The sequence below is a fragment of the Leuresthes tenuis genome, unplaced genomic scaffold (genome assembly GCF_036924035.1).
Source record: "Leuresthes tenuis unplaced genomic scaffold, fLeuTen1.0.hap1 SCAF_13, whole genome shotgun sequence".
Taxonomy (NCBI): domain Eukaryota; kingdom Metazoa; phylum Chordata; class Actinopteri; order Atheriniformes; family Atherinopsidae; genus Leuresthes; species Leuresthes tenuis.
In genome coordinates, this window is record NW_027325367.1 from 5,798,942 (window position 1) to 5,815,448 (window position 16,507).

Sequence of the window (16,507 nt, forward strand, 5' to 3'; positions counted from 1 at the left end):
CGCAACAATATTAATTAATTAAATAATTGCCACAAATTAGCATATGTGTACTTCGTATGTTCAATCACAATCATGTAAACTGAATTCAAAACATAAAGTCATCTTGTGGAAAATATTTCCAACAAATCAAAAATACTCTGAAGCCAAAGTTCCGGTTAAATATTGTTTCTGAACCAGAGCACTTAAATCCCGCATATCCAGTTACAAGAGCTTGTATGGAGCACCTGAATGCAACAATATTGGCTGCAAAGCTAACTCCCACCCAGTCTCCTCATTTGGCAGCCCGGCTGAGTGCTGCTGTGGGTATTCCGAAGAAGCAATTAACAGGAGTAGATCTAAAAGCCTATTAGATCAAACCAGAATGATCACATCCTCTGACATAGAGTATATAGAATCTTATGTGCCTTTCATAGCTTTCATTACAGGTATTTAATTCTTGCTTTCTACACAGCAAAACCAAAATTGACCACATCACATTTGAAAATGAACATTTATGCTGTGATTTCATCTATAATTAGGCTTGTATGTGTCACTGAAACCTACAGTACTGTTCAAACTCTTGAGCCACCCCTCATTAATCTATGTATTGTCCCGGAAAACAGGTGCAGTGAAGGACACACTGCACACCATGCTGAGATATGTCAAATTTCAGCTAATAGCTCTTTGGGAATCACCTTGTTGGTGCAAAACTAGTTTTCCGTCTGACAAATGGGGTTATATTTGATGTTTTTAGTAGATGCAACTAAAGAAATGGGAACAAATTATATGTCTTTGTGACAGGCTGCTAGTTACAAAGTGCTTCAAGATACAGTTTAAAATGAGTTCTTTGCTAAGTTATCTGTTATGTGTAGAAACAAAACTCTGATTCATCCCTTGAGTTAGGAGCCTTTTTTATGCCTGAATGATTCATAGGTCAGAGTTAAGTGGCTTGAACAACAAAAACAAAGTAGGATGTGATTAGTTAGAAGGACTGAACTGAAAATGAGTGAAAAAGCAGCCAATGTCCAAAGAAAAAACTTTGAAAAAAACAAAAAAACAGAAAGCCTGGAGAACTATTGCTCAAGGTCACTTTAAAAGGTTATAGGAAACTTTGGCTTCTCGGAAGCAAAATATAAAGAAATGAGGGGTCGCTTAAGACTTATGCGCAGTTCTGTATAGGACTGATAGTCTTTAACACAGATGGAGTGTTACTGAGCTGCTTTCACGCCAGCAAAGATCGCAAAGCCTCAACAGAGACTGAAACGGGAACTGGCATGAAAAACAGTTAAAAAAAAAGAGATAACGCAGAATCACAAGAAACAGTCCTTTTTTTATTCACGATCCATTTCTTACATTATTCAAGTACAAAGTTAAAATGCCATTTTAATTAGTTCATATTCATACAAGAGTAAAATAATAATAGTGCCTTTCATTACTACGACAAACTTAAATACAGTCATTGTAAAGACAAACTTGATTTATAGTCCTAATAATATATTTTTCTTATTTTCAGATAAAATTTTAGCACCTTTTGAAACACCACCAGGTCCCCCTTTTCCTAAAAGCTCATCTTTCATTTAATCCATGAGATGAGTGTCTGCATGCGCCACAGCATTGTATTTGTAGGTGTTGCATGTGTGTCTGCGTGTGTTTGCTCCATGTTTCAATAACAGTGTTTTGAGCGTGTTTGTCTGAACGTGTATCAGTGTTTAAAACAGCGCATCACTCAGCCTAAAAGCTGTCGATAGGCGAACACAAACATCATCACCGTGTCACCTGTCGTTTAGAAATGTCGACTCTTTTCCTCGTGCTTTAGTCTCGCTGCACTCTCAGGCTGATTATGTGTTGAAATAACACAGCTGGAAATAAAAGAAGGTGGAAATCTGCTTCTTGTTTGGTTCAAATCAAATCTTAAAACCCCACACTTGATAGAAAACACTCGTTTTTGTTGAACAAAAATAGCACTTGTATTTACTTAATTGACGTGGTTTTCTCCCGACTTGTTTATTAATAATCATTGTACCTTCAATTAATTTTTCTCAGCAGCAACACCTACTGTTGGAGGAGAAGACTGCGGCGAGTCCAATCAATCAATCTGGATTTAAATAACTCTAACAGGAGCATTATTCTTGTATGAAATTAAAAAACAATGGGAGCTTAGGCCAGCCAGTCTTCAACAAGTTAAAATGTGTTGAACAAGTCATTTGCAGAGGCTGGAGAACAAAATGAGTACAATCAATCAAATTTGACATTTGCCAACTCTCGACTCAGAGTTTATGCCACCACTGTGTGATAAAGGACACTTTTGAGCTCTGATACCCTCCTCTTCTCCCCCAGCCCAGATTTTATGACACTACATGGCTTTATATTTCAAAAACTGATTAACTTGATCACATTTTGGTCATGTGACTAAGCTAGATCCTCACTTATCCATCCTTACGGAACACAAGTGTTCTTTAAGGTACGCTTTGTTGAATAGATGTCTGATCTGATCTGATCTGATAGCTCAACATCTTCTGTTTTAATTTTAAGGTTCTTATCTTATTATGAGCAATTTATTCTTATTGGGCTTCATTCATTAATTAATGTGGTGGTTATGGTCTGCATTAAAGTCTATCCAACAAAGCTATAATCATCTAGAAGGTTGTTTTCATAAAAGCTTGTTATAAAAACCCTGATCCAGGCTTGCTGGATAAAGATCTCTCCTCCTCACTGACCTGAACTTGTAGATGAAGCAGTGCCACTCCACCTCCTCCAGCCTTAGAAAAAAAAACGTTTTAATATCCTCAACACAACCAATCGCCTCTCTTTCTCCGCCTCTCTATAGAAAGGCTACAACTCCTGATTGTGAGAAGCAGACACTATAAAATAAAGAAAAGTCAACCATTAACCTTCTTTTTGAGCAAATATTTCACATGATCATAATATTATTTGTGAGTGTTTTATACATGACTGCAATATATATGATTTTACTGTGTTATGCGCAGTCAGAGAATCGAGTGTTTGGTTATTCCAATCCTTTACATTTACTTTTATTCCATGTTTGTGTCTTTTTAGGCTTTTCAGGTTCTTAGTTTTACTCTGTAAAGTACTTGAGTTGCTCCTGTTCTCCGTTATTATTACGTAAGTTGAAAGTTTATATCAAGGCAGCTCCATTAATGCATGTGGCCGTGATTTTCAATCTTAGACAGCAAAAGAGTTGACGACGTTTTGTTAAATCCCTTTACCACCCCATCTAAACCTTTCTAGATCCACCCCTGCCTACATGTGCGCTTCATCATGATGTACAATGATGAATATCAGGACCAGACTTCATGGCGGTCCAGTGCTTGTTGAGATATTTAAGTCGTTGTCTGACAAACATCATATCAGGGGTTTCCTGCCTGCTAAAGCATCTTAAAACATCTTAAATCCCTCTGATTTACCCCGTGAGTCTTTATGGCGTTCTAAACACTTGATTGGAAACCATTAGGGTCAGAAACTCCAAAAGAAATGTTGGATTTTGCATCAGCTATGTGTTATTTCCACTCATCTCCGGTCTGAGAAGATCGTGCAGCTCATCGTTTCTACAATTTCCTCTGGCATTCTTGGGTACAATAGAACAAGTCACTATACTAACTGTAATATATGCTTTCTCTAGCCTCTTTCTCTCCCCTCTATAGGCTGAGACGGAACTGAACTGAGCACCAACCTGAAACAGTACACACACACAATAACAGATTATTATTGTAATTATTATTACCATATTATTATTATAATTACTCCCTAATCTAACATGGAATCAGAGATTACACTGACTGACTGACATGCAGCACCTGGGGGTGGGGGTGGTGGTGGTGGGGGGATGTTTGGAGGGGATTCAGCAGGGGCAAGGGGTGACAGAAGCGTAAGGGGGTCGGGGAGCACCAAGCGATGCAGGGTGATGATGTCACACCCAGCAGCGCCATGGGAAGCCTGATGGCAACAGGCGGCCGGCAAAGAACACAGTGTGTATGCATGTGTTTCGAAGCGGAGCAACAAGAAGCGTGAAAGTCGGCACCGTGTTTTCCAGCAAATGAGTGTGTGTCTGTGTGTTCGACCTGCAAGAGCACTGTAAAAAAGAGTGTAAAAAGCACCTGAAGGTTGGTTGTATAAACTGAGAGTAAACATGGCAGAAAAAACTTTGAACCTGGTGGTTTTACTGTTGGCTTGAGAAACTGTTTGTGCTGTGTGTGTTTGAGACGATGTATGTCAGCATAGACCGCATGTGTCCAGTTGACAGCTGGTATCTGAGGAAGGTCAGAGGGTCGGAAGGCTTCCTGGAAAAGATGGTCGTCTGAGGACCACGAGCACCAGACTGAAGTGTTTTCTTAGAAGACAGCCCTGTGTAAATAAACCTCTTATCAGTACATGGATTTCTCTCATAGTGTCCGAGTGTGTGATTTAAGAAAAAAAACGCCACATCTGATGAGAAGCCGCTTTCTTTGCTCACTTATTGTTACTCCAAATCAAGCAGCGGCTGATTTTATCCCAGCATGCAGTGGGCAAAAGGTGGAAGAAACACCCGAGACAGGCTCTCAAGTTGTCCCAGTGTCATATCAGGAAGTATGTGTTATTTAAACAGGGTTATCTGTTTCAGTCGCAGGAAGTAGAAAACCAGCATAGTGTGCAGAGTACAGGTGTGCCTCTGGTTTCAGTGGACATCGCTGCAGTGTTGTAACTCAAGCATATTGCGGATCCCCAAAGAAGCAAAGTGGGAGAATGACTCCAGCAGGACTGGTGGGCACAACACCGGAGCTGAGGCACAAGAGAAGCTGCACCATAAGAGGGGGGGGGCATAAAATGCTGCTGCTGCGAGGAAGATACTGAATTCTGCAAAGTCCTTCCATGTTTCAGCTGAAGGTTTCTCAAAAGGCAGCGCTGCCCTGCAGGCAGAAATAATCTTGCAAGATGAGATAAAATTCACAGTTTGGAGCTAAAGACTGAACTCTTTTGTTTCTGAACTCCAAATCCAAAATGAACACTCTGTGAGGTCCCATCCTTCCAAAAGTAGACACTGTATTTACAGTAGATTAAAATTTACTGCTAATTGTCCACATTTTTGCATATTAATACAGTTTAATTATAAAACTGATGTCTTATCGCCATGTTTTGAGTGGCTAAAAGATACATTTCAGTAATAATAATATACTTTTGGAGTGAATTTTGTGACCATGAACATGAAAGACGTCCACAGTCCATTTCCAACTAATTGTTCATCCCTTAAAGTGTGAATAGACTTTCTCAGTTTATTCACTAAAACAGAAAACACATCTGACTAATTAAGGATGTCTCTTGTCTTTTTCAGGATTAAATATAACTTATTTAGCCTTAACTGAATATAACCACATCTTAAATTGTTGTTTATGTTTTATTCTGCGTGTAAACTTTGGTCTTTTTACGTTTGTATGTAAGTACAAACTCCACAAACCCCCTAAAACTGCAGCGTCAGTCCCAAAGATTCACTCTATTATTTCAGATGAAGAGGTTCAATTTCTCAAAACTTTTTCTAACGACTTGGTTTAAACTCACCTCCCAAGATTATTTGTAGAACCAGAGCAGCTCCTCCTTGTAGAAACACGAGATATTACACTTTTATGTTGTTACACTCACTCTAAAATCCCTTTTATATTAATCTATCTGAGCACTATTACCTGCTAGTTTGAAGAATTCACCTATTTTGGCTGTTTTTTTGCCTCTACCTGCTTTTAAATGTCTGGTTTAACTTAGTAAGGGAAACAATTCTGCAGCGACTGAAACAGCCAGAGACATTTCAGTCTCCGAGAGCACCAAAACTGTAGAAGTCTTGTTGTTTAAGTGGCACCATTTGGACTCTATCACAGCCTGATCAGCACCAAAAGCATTAACTGGTAGGTGTTTGTGGTTATTTTTTTTGGATATATTTGTGTTCATTGCACTGTAGTCCACCAGTAGCACTGTCACTAAACATGAATACAGTTAAGTGTTACGGTTCAGAAGGATTCATTGGTGTGTTGATGTATTCAGAAAGATATTAAAAACAGAAAGTCCGGGCACCTCAGTTAAGTCTTGCGCACCCTGGAGGTCTGAACTCCAGCTGTTACGACACAGTAAAGCCAGAAGACATCAATTTCAAGGTTGGACAGGAAGTGTGTGTATGAAGAATTACAGTAGAGAAACCCCTGCACTTGCATGTGTGTATATACCAGCAAGGTAGCACCAAGGGACTAAGGTCAGCCAGTGGTCTACATGGGATCTAGGGAAGCAGTCTCTTACATTGTGTGTGTGTGTGTTTGTGTGTGCAAGTCCGGTCTGTGTCCTCTTGCATCAGCCAACCTTCATGTACTAGCTGTATACTGTTTGTGTTTATCAGTGTGTGGTGTGTGACTAGTTGCAGGCGAAGTACTCCTTGAGCGGGGCGAAGAGGTGCCTGATGACGGGGACGCTCCAGGAACGCCCCAGCAGCCTTTGCCTGGCCAGACGACTCATGTTGGACACGTCGGTGTAGTGGACGGGGAAACCAAACACCCTGGAAAACATCAGAAAGGTCTTTAAAAACGTTTGCTGATTGTGGCTCCGCAAGCAAAGAAATGTGCTGCTTTTGCCTTCTGTCTTCATAAAATAAAACATTTTGGTTTTTGAGCTGTTGTCAGATTCATCCAGAATTTATTCCAATTTTGGATGATTGACTTATTGAAGACAACAATCTTCAGTTAGATTGATAATGATAATGAACAGACCTGTGCAAAGGTCCTGGGCCACTCATCATCTTTCTTTATACATAGTTAGGAAAGCAGAAAACAGGTTCAGTGAAACATGCAAACCTGAACATAAACACAGCATATAAGGCAAAAACATAGTTTGTACATTTCTAACAAGCTTTAAAGTCAGTATCTGGTCTGAGATCCTTTATCCTCCAACACAGCCTGAACCCTCTGAGACAAGCTTTCTGTCATTTCTTTAAGGAGTCTTCAGGAATAGTTCTCCAGGCTTCTTGAAGGACATCCCAAAGCTCTTCTTTGGATGTGGGCTGCCTTTTGTTCCGTTCTCTGTCAGATGATCCCACACTGCTTCAATAATGTTGAGGTCCGGGCTCTGGGGAGGATTCATCCCTCCATAAGACCTGTTGCCACTGATTTTCAGTCCACTTCTTGTGTCATTTGGCATAGCTCAGCCTTTTCTCCCTGTTTCCCTTCCTTAAGAATGGCTTCTTGACAGCCACCCTTCCATGGAGAGCATTTCTGATGAGGCTTGGGCCAACAGTAGATGGATCAGCTGAAGGTCCAGATGCATCTCTCAGGTCCTGTCAGGTCTTTGCTGGATTTTTTCCTCTTTCTTAAGGACATCACTTTTTTAGGCCTGACACTTCTTCTTTTGTCCTCCACTTGTCCAGTTTCCTCAAATGTTTTAAGGACACACTGCACACCATGCTGAGATATGCCAAGTTTTCAGCTAATAGCTCTTTGGGAATCACCTTGTTGCTGCAAAAATGCTATTTTCTGTCTGTCAAACTGTGTTATTTTTGGTGTTTTTCATAGATGCAACTAAACAAATGGGAACAAATTATGTGTCTTTGTGACAGGCTGCTAATAACAAAGTGCTCCAAACTAAATTAATCCTGACAATGAGGCATTGAAGATTATAAATACCTAATAAAGACCTATTGGACTATTTCTTCAATGTTTTAACTGTTATCATGTAACTTTGCTCATGTGTAAGTTCTGTCTTTTGGTACAGATAAGACAAACGTGTGTCTATTCAGTCTCTTTTTCCTCTCTTTTTTTAAGGAATCATCTATCCTAAATATCCTCACAACCAGGATAAGACTCCATCTTTACTTACCTTTTATCACTCTAAAAGACACAGTCTTTGTGTTATGATAAAATAATATAATATCAATTAAATTAAAAATGAGGGGTTTGGAAAAATAACCACAAAAAACTACCCTGAAAATAAAATATCACTCACACTAAAGCTGGGGTAGGCAGTGGCTCTAATCAGGGAGCAAGAACTCCATAATAATCCCCCAAAATGTATGTCCAACAGCTTCTATATTCTGAGCTAAACTAACTTTATTTTTCTGAAACATCAGGGGTAGATTTTATCATGAAAGCAGGCTAGAAGTAGCTCTGATTTGCTAATAATAGCTCAGCTGTGCTAATTCAGCTTCCTGTTTATATAGCACTGGAAACATGTGCATGAACATTTCCACTATTATCTGGTGCAAGGGGTTTAGGATAAGATTGTTTTCTTTCCATTCAGACAAAAGTAGGAAAGTTAAAAGCAAAACAACAACACAAAATAATCCTTTTTGCTATGAACTTGTGACAATAAACACAGAAACACCACTGTACCTTTCCATCTCGGTACACCAGAGGATGTCCTCCTTGTTGTCCATGTAGACGGGGAAATGCTCGTCTTTCCCCTGCTTCACAGAGTTGGAGCGTGTTGTTATCGTACGCAACTTCTCAAACTGGAATTAGCATCCAAAGCCAAACACACACAAACACAAACAGATACAAACAAACACAAACATCCTCTTTTTAATCCTACAGCTATTCTCCTTTGGCACAGCAGCTTACTACAACACATAAAGTGTTAAAAGTTTACATTTTAAAGGACAAACTTAAGATACTTCTGGCCGTTAGAGTAAAAAAAGAATGCAGCAGGCACAGCAAAGTGGCAACACTTTTGCAAAATAAGCCCACAGTAGCTACATATGAGTATATTACACGGTGCCTGCATCACTTACACAATAATCTAATGTAAAAAAGGTAAAAAAATCTAAAAAAAAGTTTCCAGTTGAAATCAAATTAGACACCACATAAAAATACACAACATTCATGCAGTCAAACACACACATGCACACACGCAGACAGGTGCATACCTTAGCTGTGCGGCCATGCTCGAGGCACTCTTGTAGGTCCAGCTTGTCATTCGCCATTGCTGTCAGAGGCCTGCAGTGAAAACCGAAGGTGGAGAAAGGAGAGTGCAGGCTCGATTTAAAGTTCTATTTCTAAACAAATCAACAGTGTGTGAAATAATCCCTGCATGTGTTTGTATATATCACCTGGACATGCCAGGCAGGTTGCCCCAGAAATAGCGAGCGCGGTGGGCAGCAGAGACCTCCTTGGCATCGATCATCACTGGGTTACACTGAGGAGGAGCAGCAGGGTTACCTCCTGTTTTACTCAGATCTGTATGGTGTCCTTCATGACTTTTTTCTGCCTTAATTAGCTAAAAGTGCCTATTTGTGATGGGCCTGAGCAGAATTTACCACACATTTAATTCCAATAAGCAAAAGACGACCTTTTCACTTGTATACCTTTAAGCATCGACAAAAACTGCCTTAAAAAGCCACACAAATATGTAGCAAAATCTAACAAAACCCAAATGTGACTCAAGTGGCACCGCAGTCTTTGCTAAATGTGACACCCTCCATCTTTGGATGAGGATAAAACCTTTGGCACGGACAAAATGGGAACAACGCAGGAAGGTTCCTCTTCCAGACAGTAACCAGATGCCACATCTAGACAATACAACTTAGGATAAAAAGATATCTCACAAACTAGCACAAAAACAGCACCAGCATTACTGTATTTCCTCTCAATATGGTGACTAACTCTGCACTGTTGCACCTCCACTGTAAGACAACACGGAGTCGCATAAAACTGCAGCACAAGCTGCCTGCAGCTGGAAAAGGTGACAATTAAAATCTATTATGTTACACTTCAGGTGTTGCTACAACACCTGAAAGGAAACTCAAATACACAAAGACAAAGAGCTCAAACACCCATCCCTCAACTCACACTCAAGTGCCTCAAGAAAACAACAGACTGGCAACAAAATACATACAATCAATTCAGTAAATAACTTAGTAAGTCAACACATTAATACAGGTTGTCTTAGGATGAAAACGAAGTAGACTTAAAACCACGGAAAGAGGTAATAAATAGCAAAAACTCCCACGTGAGCAAATGTGATTATGTATATGCGATCAGTTAATGTTTCAAACATGACGGAAAGGTAGAATGAACCCAATGAAAATGGCAGTTAAATTAAACAAAGATGATCTCAAAACAAAACTAGAAACGAAATTTATAGGTCTGAGATGAGTGTTTTTATGGAATCTATCTAACCTGTCTCTATCTTTAAAGGTAAACAATTAATCAACCTATAAAATGAGCTTAGACAACTATAAGTTATTTTATCAATATAATCAGTGTGGAGGTTAAAGGGAAGTTCATGGTTAAACCATCTCAGGGTGTGTACGGTGTCCTGGATTTGTGTAAATAACAATGTCATCTGTATAAATATTAATTATTATTTTATTATTTTGCGCATGTATTTGGCAAATCATTTGCAAAACTGGGAAAAAGAAGAGGTCCAAGAGTGGAACCTTGTGGTACACCCTTTCTAACAAGCAGAAAATTAGACTGAAAACCCTGAGAAACAACACACTGATGTCTGCTGTGAACATACCACAGTCAGGCATTTTGATTTAAACCACCAGCTTTTCAAGAGGCTGGAAATGATCAATCATATCGAAAGCCTTAGACGGATCAATGAACAGAGCAACTGTGAGTTGGCTTTTACAAAACGCTGCGATGGTAGAAAAACTTGGACTAAAACTAGTTTGGAAAGGAGCTAAAATATTAGAAATGTTTAGAAAATGTGGTAAAAGGGACAAATACAGGTACTAATAAAATGAATGACTTGAACAGAAATGATTGATTTCAGCATGCGCTTTGTTTTGTTAGCGAGCTGCTTCTACCTCTAAAAAGCGGGAGATGTCCCGTTTGTCGCTGACTCCCATGGCGACCACATTCTCAAACAGCCAGAAAAACGGTCGCTCGTCTCCTGGTTTTGGTCGTGCCTCGTGCAGCAGGCGGTAGAATTCGAAAAACAACCGGCCAGTTCCCTCTGCGGAAGGGAAGGATGGGATTTGGTTAAACCTCCATCATATCAGATAAATCAATCTCAGAAGGCGTTTGTGCCTCTCTTCTTACCGTAAAGGCCTTTCCTTGCAGGGTTGACTATCGAGAGGTCATTGCAGGGGCTTCCTCCTATCACCAGGTCAAATGGTCCCCACTCTTCAATCTGACAGCGATGGATTCAAAACAGAACAAGAAGATTAACAATAAACAATTTCCTGACATGTTGTAAATGCTCAGATGTGAACACTTCACTTACATGCTTGCGGGTTACATTGCGTACGTCTCCCACGTACATGATGCGCCCCTGGTGTCGAACCATGCCAACAGTGATGGAGTCTTCACACACTTCAGATGCGATGTACTTGTCGACCTGGATGCCCAGATCTTTCAGCACCAGCAGACCTGGACAGAGCCCAGAACAAACAATTACATCCTTTTAATTCCTGAAACATGATGTTCAGAACTCTTTTCTTCCTGTTTGAAGACTAGAAACACTTTCTTTTGTCTTCCTAACGAGCCTGATCCTGAGTCAATCACGACAAGCTTCATCTGTACATAAATATGTGCACCTGTGGCAATGCCGTCAAATAGGGAAAGGACTCTGATTGGTTGCCTCTTCTCTGCTGCAACTGGAGGATACAACTTGGCAGGCTCCTGAGAGACGGGAAAGAGAAAGAAGAGACACTGATGATGACAATCTGTTCTTATCTAAGAAAAAATACATATGTTGAGGTAGAAAAGCATCAATAACTGATATGGTTAATTAACTGTGATGATCCCCAAATATCGATGTTTTTAATTGAACTTTGCAACAATACACCTCTCATTTTTGTCAAATTTATGACAGCAGAGAAGATACTGAAAAACTACAACTACTATTCAGAAACTAGCATAAAAGAAGCTGCAGCTGATGCAAAGGCATTACTGCATGTGTAGAGGACTGGGATTTCTCTAAATATCAGAGGATTCTGAATGCAAACGAACCATAAAGTACAAGAAAAAACAGCTGGAAAATCTGAGAGGAGATTGTATGTCAAAATATACTCTATTATTAGAAAACTTCAACTCAGCTGTGATTTCTGACAAAAAGGAGGAGTTACAAAACCTCAGTTAGAGCATAAAAACTGAAGGAAGTCTGTTAAAAAGTTTATGACATACAAAGGCTACAAAGTCTAATCAACATCCTAATCTGACGTGCGCCATACTGCCGACTTACGAATTCCTGTTCGTGATTGTTGGCGAAAAAGTGCTGTAGCCGGCAGGGCCAGTCGTCCCGTCGCCGCAGTAATCCGTAGGTGTTCCGGGGGCCGCACATGTAGCAGTTCCAGGGGTCTTCTTTGATGGCGGCGGCTGCTGAGCCGGCTCCCACCAACAAGTCCACACACTCCACACAGAAACACCTACACACACAGGAAAATGGTTTTCACTTGAGGTTCATCGTCACCTGTAAGTTGGAGCAGTGACAGAAATCATACGTTTGTGTTTGAGGTGTAGCTTTTAAGAGGTGTTAAACAGTTCTGATAGTCTAATACACACTCTGAAGTTGGATTAACTACTCTCTAGGTCCTGACTGGACACTTTACAGAGGGCATACTTTAAAAACGCTCCTTATTTAAGTGTAGCAGCCTTTTGTTTTTGCTTGTTGTAGCTCTCTAACAGGTACGACATGCCCTCCACTGGAGCTAAGAGGCGTCTGGTTAGGTGCTGCTCTGTATAAAGAAAGTTTAGGTTCGACAGAGGACAGGGTGTAGGCTTGGGTTGGTGTCCAATAAGCCAGAGTCCAGGTCTTATTGGCAATTCAGCCCCCAGAGGAACCACACAGAGGCAGAGGCGCTAGAGATGCTGGGGGTGGAGATTAGAGAAATTAAGAGTTCAGAACGAGCTCTTTGGTAATGTGTGCGGTATTCTTAGAGCAACACTATATATTTATTGGTCATGTTCGTTCTCTCTGGCTCCCCCTACAAGAGGCCACAAAAATGTCCAGCAACCATAAAGCAAAACATTATGTTTGCGGCCGGAAACCAAAGTCATGAACTGTGGTATCTCCGTCCTCAGGCACTAGAGGGCAGTGTCAGGTGTGGGAATGTGCATAGCAAAAGTCAGTGTACCTCTAAATGAGTGAGAAGCACATAGTTTAATGGTTCACAAACTTCTCTTGTGTTGCTTTAGCTTTTTAGAAAAGTTCTTGTATTTTGGAAGGCTAATTAGACTTAACTCCTATCACAGCGGTAATAGGACAAAGGGAAATGTTGATCTTTGTTTATGTGATAACAGCTTGTGAAGTAAAATTTTACTATTTAAACTATTTAACCCTTTTCTCATACTGCCTTTGCTATTCAGACCTTTACAGAGACACATTTACTTACACGTACACATTTATTACAAATTAATTACCATTTTAAAAAAAGTTTTGTGTTATTTTGTCTCATCCAATGACATTGATAATATTTACAATACAGCACAGGAAGAAATTAGATTAACTTGAAGTTATTTGCTTAAATGACGGAGTTATCAAACTGAGAGCTTACCAATAGATAAGATTTAGTAGGAGTTATGGTATTACTGAGTAAAATGTGTCTTTGAACAGCTGTGCGTACATTACAAGGAGGCAATGCGGGTTCACATTGTGAAAGAGTGGTTCAAGGTGTATCAAGGAGACATTTTTTCAAACATGGAGGCCAGACTTCAACCCATACGCTCCACTGAGAAAACTTTGGGATGTGCTGGAGAAGATCCTGGTGAAAAATGTGTTAAATAATCAACTTTTTCTCCATTATGTTCTGTAAAAAATGCTTCACGTTAGCATTTCGGTGCATGACGCCCCACCTGAATAAGTGAAATGCCATCATCAGCTCCTAGTATTCATCAGCCTTTAATTCCTGCTGCTGCATATCATGTGTTTCCGTTTTAGGCTGAAGTTTATTACTCACACTTTTAATCTCTGCTGTGTTTGCAGTCAGTTAGCTGAGAAATCAACTTTAAAAACTTTGTACTCTGTATTCAAATAAATAAATTGGTTACAAGTGAGCCGGCTGACTCAGTTCACCATAAATGTGAGATTTCCTGGTAATCTGTTAGTGGAGATATGAAATCCAAAACCTCGCCCTGGCCAACAGAGGAAGCTGCTGCATGCCAATCGACGACTGAACGCAGTACTGACCTACAACAGTTGTTGTTGCCACACATGAGCACTTCCCTGCCTCCACAGCAGATGGTGCAGTAGGACTGGTAGCCGTCGTCATCATATTGGTAGGCGCACTCCAGGAACGAGTTCTGCAAAGGAACAACACATCTGCTTTAAAAGCCACCATGAGCAAGAATTCACCCACATGGGAAAACCAACAATGGACTATGTGATATTTGTTGGAAGAGCGCTTTTCACATGTATGAAACTGAGTCTCTTAACGGCAAAAACTGTCTTTTTAGGTAAAAACTGCACCCATTCCTTCACTATATCTATAACGGATTTCAAGTTGAAGTTGCTGTTCAAATAGACTCCAGAAACTCTTGTCTTTCACACATCAGTTTATTCTGTAGCATAAGTGATTAAGAACTACGTTAAGGAAGAAGAAGAACAAGGAGCTCTGATTTCAACACCACAGAGCCAGTCTGAGTTTCACATGAAGCGACAGAAGATACCGACTGAGACTGAACCCACAGCTGTGGTAAGCTCTCCAAGATGCTCGGAAATGGCGGTTTCAAATGCTGCTCGTAGCAAATTTTGAGGTGATACTGAATGAGTAATTAACACACAAGCATTCATTTTGGAAGCATCCCATTTCACAGTGTAGAAAGACGACATTATACTGGACCCTTCTTAAAAAGAATGAATCCATTATCACAATGCAGGTCTATAATTAGAGTGGTTTTCTTACTTTGCAGCCCTGGCACATTGCTCCTATGAAGAGAGGATGCTCCAGGGAGACGTTGAGGCTCCCACAGGAGATGCAGATATCTGAGCAGAGACAAAATAACAAAAAATCCCCCTTTAAGCTCCACGAATCAAAATGAAATAAGCTCAATTCCAATTTAGATTTGAGCCGTAATGAGCTTGACTGAGCAGCTACTGCCAGACACTGCTGGCCATGCTTACGTGGTAATAGACAAATTATGGTACAATAATGTCATAATGAAATAAAAATTTAAACATTTATTGGAGGAGGAAACAAACCGTGCAGGGAGATTATTGCTTCACGGAAGGTAATTCATTTTAAATGAGGGTGTAAATCTCCTCCTTTACACTCTGAGTCAGAGTTAATGAAACAATTTCCATATTTCAGATGTTTTTACCTTCTATATTCCTGGTTTTCTTTTTGATCTCATGTATAAGTCTCTCTGGAAAACAAAAAAACATTATAAAATGTATTAGTCAACACACCGTGGGGTATTGAAACATTTTGGGTGTCATCTGTGAACACAGTGACAAACATCTGGCACTGATACTATTAGATTCTGCTGAAATCTGTCTGTGTGTTTACCTCTGGTCCCCTCATCGATCACCTCTCTGATCTTTGCTTTCTCTGCCGAGTTCTTTCGCGGTTTCTTCGCAGGCGGAGGTGTGTACGCTGCCTCTGGCTCTGCCCACATCTCTGGGTACACCTCCTTATATGGATTTTGTTCCTCTGAGGAGATAAAGACATAACATTTGGAAATGTTTTTAGTTTTAAAGCCTCCGAACAAACATTTGAGCACCCTTATGGCGCTAAATTATTTTCCAATAGCTTTTGAGCACCACTTTCTCTTCCTATGACTTCAGCAACTTATTTTCCATCTTTAAAACCTTTTCAATCTGTACCAAAGCTTTCAACTAGATCGATAATGACTGGATCAGCTGAAATTTTTATTTGCCAGGAGAGTTTTCAGAGCTATCAAGTCAAATATGACCTGTGGGTTTAATAAAAAAAAAAAAAACACATATTACCTTATAAACCAATTAGTATCCTTTAGCAACGATCTGTAATATTAACGTGATTAAAACTGGTTAAATCTGTTCAGACATGTGCAATTTGTCAGTCTGGTATCACCAGAATATTTGCAAATGCAAATGAGGCTGGAACATCAAAGACTTTGTTTGGGTGTCTTTGGAGACTCTTTGATGCAACCTCAGAGCATCCAGAAATGATCCCTTAATTTGTTGCCTGTACTACGTAAAAGGCAGCATGAAAACACTTTACAGGCAATTTCAATGAAAACTGAAGCTTTTTTTGAGAAGAAATGCAACATGTTTCGACTTGTGCAACTAATAATCTGTGCTGATAAGAAATGTAAGGAGACGTGCTTTCCCTGTTCTGTCTCCATCACCGGCTGCAGAAGTAGCACCAAAGACAGTTCAGGATTTATGTGTTTTGGTGTTCCTGCCTCGAGTTCCTTATCCCTCAACTTTTTGCAACCCCCTTTATGTTTTATACTGTGCTTTTTATCCACGCTTGTGTAGGTATCTGACTGAAAGAGGCTGTCCTGGGACAGCTAAGGTAGGGATAACTAACTGTAAGACCAAAGCCATGCCAAACGAAACAAGACAAGCAGCTATGCAGCAGAACTCAGATACAGATACTTATACAGTCGCATCATATCACACATATTAGATTAGAAAA

At 40.0% G+C, this 16,507-nt stretch overlaps 2 protein-coding genes across 13 annotated transcripts in view; one reads left to right on the plus strand and one right to left on the minus strand.

The window, feature by feature from the left end:
• pbk (PDZ binding kinase) overlaps positions 1–16,507 on the plus strand; it is a 147,819-nt gene that overhangs the window by 79,312 nt on the left and 52,000 nt on the right. The gene's annotated exons all lie outside the window — the stretch shown is intronic.
• Positions 1,290–16,507, minus strand: part of LOC140267314 (DNA (cytosine-5)-methyltransferase 3A-like) — a 61,469-nt gene continuing 46,251 nt past the window's right edge. For 5 of the 12 annotated variants that reach the window (XM_072362557.1, XM_072362550.1, XM_072362549.1 and 2 more), the window contains 14 exons: positions 15,392–15,535; positions 15,204–15,248; positions 14,789–14,868; positions 14,074–14,186; positions 12,130–12,313; positions 11,483–11,567; positions 11,170–11,315; positions 10,986–11,076; positions 10,751–10,899; positions 9,047–9,132; positions 8,864–8,933; positions 8,331–8,449; positions 6,717–6,749; positions 1,290–6,505 (listed from right to left, as the gene is read on the minus strand). In XM_072362557.1, coding sequence (XP_072218658.1) covers positions 6,364–6,505; positions 6,717–6,749; positions 8,331–8,449; positions 8,864–8,933; positions 9,047–9,132; positions 10,751–10,899; positions 10,986–11,076; positions 11,170–11,315; positions 11,483–11,567; positions 12,130–12,313; positions 14,074–14,186; positions 14,789–14,868; positions 15,204–15,248; positions 15,392–15,535 — 1,487 coding nt within the window. In that variant the 3' untranslated portion in view covers positions 1,290–6,363. The remainder of the gene's footprint in view (positions 6,506–6,716; positions 6,750–8,330; positions 8,450–8,863; positions 8,934–9,046; positions 9,133–10,750; positions 10,900–10,985; positions 11,077–11,169; positions 11,316–11,482; positions 11,568–12,129; positions 12,314–14,073; positions 14,187–14,788; positions 14,869–15,203; positions 15,249–15,391; positions 15,536–16,507) is intronic. The other 7 variants (XM_072362558.1, XM_072362553.1, XM_072362551.1 and 4 more) reach the window with 4 other exon arrangements.